A 5,535-nucleotide genomic window follows, 5' to 3' on the forward strand; every position below is an offset into this window, starting at 1 on the left:
ATTTGATAATATGTATATACACACGATGACTAACACGTCGACTTTGTGATTGACGATAAAATCGTGCAAATTGTTTCTTTCGACGAATCGCATTGAATCGTCGGAACATCGTTTGAACGTTTCAAATTGGACATTTCGAAATAGGCCGGTTTATTCTGCGACTTGAATCTATATTCCTCGATGAGATGAGGACGCACTATCACCAGCGAAGTAATCAATCTCACGCAGCGCGTCATAATCATGTAAAACTACTTTCTTCCTTCTCACGTATAGCAGCGATGTTGTTATTATTCATCCACTCGCTCGCTCGCTCTAGAATTCTTTTTCCCCTTCCCTGTTATCACATACTTGGCAACAAAGTTGCGTAACATCGATCACGCCCGTCGACCGCGCACGAGAGAGCGATCAGTTCAGTCAACGAACGTGCCGAGATGACGCGTACAGATTCTTTTCGAGCTTGAAATTGCACTCGCAAATATTCTTTGTTTTTCGCGCACCGAGCGTATCACGGGCGACAAGTGCAACAACGCGAGCGCACTCATCGTGCGGACATTTCTTCATACTGATGATCTCATGACTCACACTGAACGGATAATCAATCGAAGAAAGTCTGCTGACAATGAGCGTGCGATACGTATTTGCTGTTTAAAAAAGGGGTAGGAAAAGAAAGGGACGCGCCCAACGTGCAACATATAAAAGTCCCACCATAGTTATGTGCGTATTTCACGCATACTCGACAATTAAGCCCGACAAGCGACCCCTAACGTCTAACTTACAACCTACAGTCAGAAAACGTGCATGGAAAAAAATTAATATCAAAATTCAGGATTCATATTTTTATACAAAAGCAAGAATATATAATTTTATACAAAGATAAAACTTGCATAATGAAATTCTATATAATTTAAAAATGTCTTCATGTTATATTCAAGAATAATTTTCATTAAACGAGAGGAATAAATAACAACTGGATCAGTTTGCAAATACATCGTTCTTTCTATCCAATATTTCTTTTTACTTTCAATTCATAAAAAAATATTCTTGAATAGTAAGAATATGGGATTTTTAGTGGAATTATATGGAATTTCTTTAAGAAAGGACAAATTTTGTCTTCATATAAGATTATATATATTTATATATTCTTGTTTATAAATAAAAATATGACTTTTGAATTGATTTTTCTTTTCGCGTGAAAGACATTCCCTATTTCAATATCCTCGAGCGTTATATATGTACAGAATCAAGTTCGAACTCGCTGTGCGATCGAAAGTTGTTCAATCGCGACGCTATGCATATTTACATACATAAGTATCATATAGAATCGTATATTCTTTATCTTCTATATGTCACGAAAGGTTTTCTCCTTTCTTTCTTCCGCATCAAGCGTATGCGCGTGTGAATTTACACGCGCGCGCGCGCGTGTGCGTGTGTGTATCTTCGATGTATGAGAGATACCGGCGCTTAACCGAACCGATTCGTAGGCACTTACAAAAAGCACGTATAATATTTGGAACTATTTTACACGACATGCGTCTCATATTTGAGAGAGGATAACACGATTATTATAACAGAATAATAGTATCCGGTCTGCCACGTATATCGCAATTCAAAATAAGAAAACGGAAACGCATGTAGAGATAGTCATTAGATAAAAGATCACGTAATCGAGAAGTTAGCCTCTAGGGAGACGGAGATCACATGCGGAGAAACACAGTGTGCCACTTTTAAAGCGACACTGGATCATATGGAAAGAAAGCGGTGCTGCGCATCGGTAGAATCGGTCAAAAGCGCTGAATCGGAATAAGATTTGTAGTATACACGAAAATGTGAGCAACAAGATGCAAGCACCTTGACCAAGTCGATTATTCTTTGATCGTAAAGAGAATAATCCACTGTGATTGGTCAATTTCCTTACTGTTTTTCTGTCTATACCATAGATACTAAATCTTTCTGATTCAACAGCAATATTGTTGCGAAACTAATACACAAGTTATTAAAATAATACGTATTAATTTCGATAATATTGCTGTGGATATCGAAAAAATTGACTCCAATTATGGCACTGTTGACCAGTTCTATCGACAGCATTTTTTCTTTACCGTGCACGATGTAAGACGCAATATCCGTACATGATGATGATCCGTGAGATTTCTATGAAATTAAAAAAAAAAAAAAAACTGACAAGAATGATACATTTACGCGAGTATAAATGGAACATATACATCTTTTTCATCATTTGGACTACATTCCAAAACATTCTTTTCGAGAAAAATTTTATCCTCTGGCTATTTCATAATTTTGCAAGAAATAAAGCGTTTCCGATTGGTTCCTATTCGAAAGAAGAACCAATCAGAAAGGCTTGTCAGGTTTTGATGAAACAGCCGCCAAGTAAAATTTTCGTTGAACAGAACGTTTTGGAATATAGCCTTGATATATATAAATCGTAAAATTGTGATCGATTTATGCGTCTTCCTTTCGCGATGGACGAATGTAGACTTGTCATATCTCGCACGATATCTTAAATGCGCTCTCTGTACTGTAGTCAATCGCCGGACTAAACTATATTGGAAAAAAGAAAAAAAAAAAGGAAATGCCCGCGCTCTTCGTTAGGTCTCTCACTTAAATTTCCTTTAGAATCGTGTGCACGCGAATATCACGGGATCAGGCGCGTTACACGTTCGCAGGATGTTTCTTACGTAGTAGTTCGACGAAGGCAGGTAGGACCCGATCTGTATCGTCCTCCTGCAAGCGATGCTGCCTCAGACTCACTTCTCTGATTCGTCCAGGTGTTTCCTCAAGTACGTCATGAAATCTATGAGAGCGGTGGACACCGTTCTATCCACCACTTTCTGCGGTATCCAGCCCTTCAGGTTCGTGTTTAGGATCCATGTGAAGCGACATTTGTTGCTGTTCTCGTCAGACAATTCCTCTGCTGCCCAACAGCCTACGCCGTTCTCGCCCCTTGAAAAAAAAGATTTGTGAATTCGTAAGATCGGTCCTGTGTTCTAATTCTCTTCCTTTCTTTCCTGGCCTTTCTCTCTCTCTCTCTGTCACTCTCTGAATTTTCTCACCTGATCATGTGCTTGCGATTCGGGATCCCCGCCGCGGGGATGGACACACCGCTGCTGATGTAATAATCGCCGTATTTGTTGCGATGCCGCAGGATAATGAAATCTCGCGCCGTGATGAGCCCGCCGCCTTGCGGGCTTGTCGATTGGTACACGATATCCGTGTTCTCGTCGATATTCTGAGTAACAGAAGATTTTCACCGATATAACAGTGCTTCTATAAAAAGTACGGCAAAAGAGAGAAATACCCACCTGCAGCTTCATCGACTCCATTACGAGCTTGTTCCACGAAGCTTGCTCCTCGATACCCTCAAACAGCCAATCGACTAACGTGCTGGCAGGCGCATCCACGACGCCCTGTGGAACAATGATCAAAGCGTATTAATCATTCGCGGAATGATACACCATTGTCGTATCGTTAGAATTATTCTTTCCCATTTCTCCTATTGGGTTAGTCAAAAAGTTCGACTTTCTGGCTTCCTCGGCGGCAAACCGGTCGTTCCATGCGATCAAGGTATACATATGTATTGCAGGAAGATTCTTAGAGGATGTAACGACCATCACTCGGCTCGATCCGTTTCCGTGAAATTCGACTCCGAAATTGAACTTTTTTCTTTTACCGACATATAATAATTTGATTTATATAATTTGATATTAATTTTGATTCGGTACAATTCGCTTTACGTCGCACTGCGACTCACGGTGATCTTTACGATTCTTCCGTCCGGCTTGGGCAATTCCATATAAGACACAACATCGCCTTCGGTCGTGGTGCACTCAACCTTCCACTCCTTTGACGTCAACAAGTCGTGGCAGCTTTGCAACAATTTCGACGCCTTCGTCTTGTACTCGTCCACCTGTGGGCAAAGTGCGTACTATATTTTAATGGCCAAATTAATGTTGCACTCACACGTAGACTTGATGGTCGCTCGTTTGGAACATTATACCGATATAGGAAGAGCGCACGAGTGTTTACAATGGTACAATGTCTTAAAAATGCGCTGCGACTGTACATAGGTATCGTCTTGACATATCCTTGATCTTCGAATTCTGACCTATTGCGTTCTATTGAAAATTTATCGCGTGTAAAAGGTTCGAGAAAAAAAAAAGAAAAATTCGATGATTGTTTGCACGCTGGATACTTATCTAATGTGAATTCATTGCGTATGTTGCAGTTCAGTGCAAGTGAACTCGACAAGTCGGGATATATGTAACGCAAATTGGCAGATAATGGTCGAGCGCGAGATAAAGGAGTTACCAAGAAGACTCCGTCGCTGGTTTCGAAATCTCGCTTAATCGAGCAGCTAGCGTTTTATATAATATGCGACTACCCGCAAAAAAATGGTTATATATAATTATATAAAATTATATATGATTATAAATTTTTTTAAAATATGAATTTTGCCACATATACGGTTTACGTATATAATCATACGTGTCCATATGAAAGAAATGATGTCATGTTTCATTCAATTAAACATCGTCATCATGTGTTGTTGGAAGTATAAGTAGTCACAAGTATTTACTTCGATTGTATTTGTATCTAATTTGTGTACAACAGTATTTTTTTGTTGTGAACATATATAATTATTCATGGTTACATATGGTCATGTAGAGACAAATTTCATATATGATGGTTTTTTTTCTTAGGTAATTACATTCGCTCAATTGATCGTACATTATGAGATATGAGAAATCGTAAAATTCACTGACGCACAAATCGTCGCTTTTCCTCAGCCCGTTCGAATTTGTACCGGAGACGAATCGCGTTCGCGTTTTAGCGAAGAGTTAATGATGTTAACGAGTAAATCGGAACGAACATACGCACGAATCAGGTGAAACTCACAACGAATGTCTCGTTGGTCGTCGAAACGTCTTTTAGCTTTTCACGCGGATACCAGTTCTCTACCGACTTGTGCGAGCACGTATCGCCGAAGAAGAAGCTACGTATGAACTTCATGTCGCACGCACGAAGAATGACCGAAGGCATACTGGTAAATTACGATACGGATTAAGTAAAGTCGCCAGAACAGTCCAACGTATAAAGATAACTCGATTGGAACACAGACGCAAAAAATCTTGTTATTCGTCGGGTTATCCTCGGGTCGTCGAGAGAAATATACGAAGTATGTTTTAATATTACGGACTATATTTCAATATCACGAAACTTTCATCGTGGTGAAATTTTTAGCCTTCTCGATGACGTCTATTCGCTTCCGTTAATATCAGTTAATTCGCGTAAATTGCGATTCTCAAAGAAGTGAAAACACGCTTTCTCAAATTAAGTGTAACGCGAAGTCTCCGTACAAACGAGGAGCCACGAGTGCGCGATAAAATGCACGGCGGAAACAACGAACCGCGTGCGCGCTTTCAGCTAGTGTAAGAAGCACGGTCAACTAAAAGTAACTCGTTTCTTCGTCGTGCTTTTATACTCGGCTCCTCCCCCCCCCCCCCCCCCCCCCCCCCC

General features: G+C 40.2%; 1 protein-coding gene across 1 annotated transcript in view; it reads right to left on the reverse strand.

The window, feature by feature from the left end:
- Positions 1-871: 871 nt before the first annotated feature.
- LOC106741101 (stAR-related lipid transfer protein 3) overlaps positions 872-5,535 on the reverse strand; it is a 7,696-nt gene continuing 3,032 nt past the window's right edge. The window contains exons 8-11 of the mRNA XM_014612754.1: positions 3,770-3,925; positions 3,321-3,425; positions 3,072-3,247; positions 872-2,961 (exon numbers count right to left, since the gene is read on the reverse strand). Coding sequence (XP_014468240.1) covers positions 2,766-2,961; positions 3,072-3,247; positions 3,321-3,425; positions 3,770-3,925 — 633 coding nt within the window. The 3' untranslated portion in view covers positions 872-2,765. The remainder of the gene's footprint in view (positions 2,962-3,071; positions 3,248-3,320; positions 3,426-3,769; positions 3,926-5,535) is intronic.

The sequence above is a fragment of the Dinoponera quadriceps genome, unplaced genomic scaffold, assembly GCF_001313825.1.
Source record: "Dinoponera quadriceps isolate SergipeBrazil2010 unplaced genomic scaffold, ASM131382v1 scaffold367, whole genome shotgun sequence".
Lineage (NCBI taxonomy): Eukaryota > Metazoa > Arthropoda > Insecta > Hymenoptera > Formicidae > Dinoponera > Dinoponera quadriceps.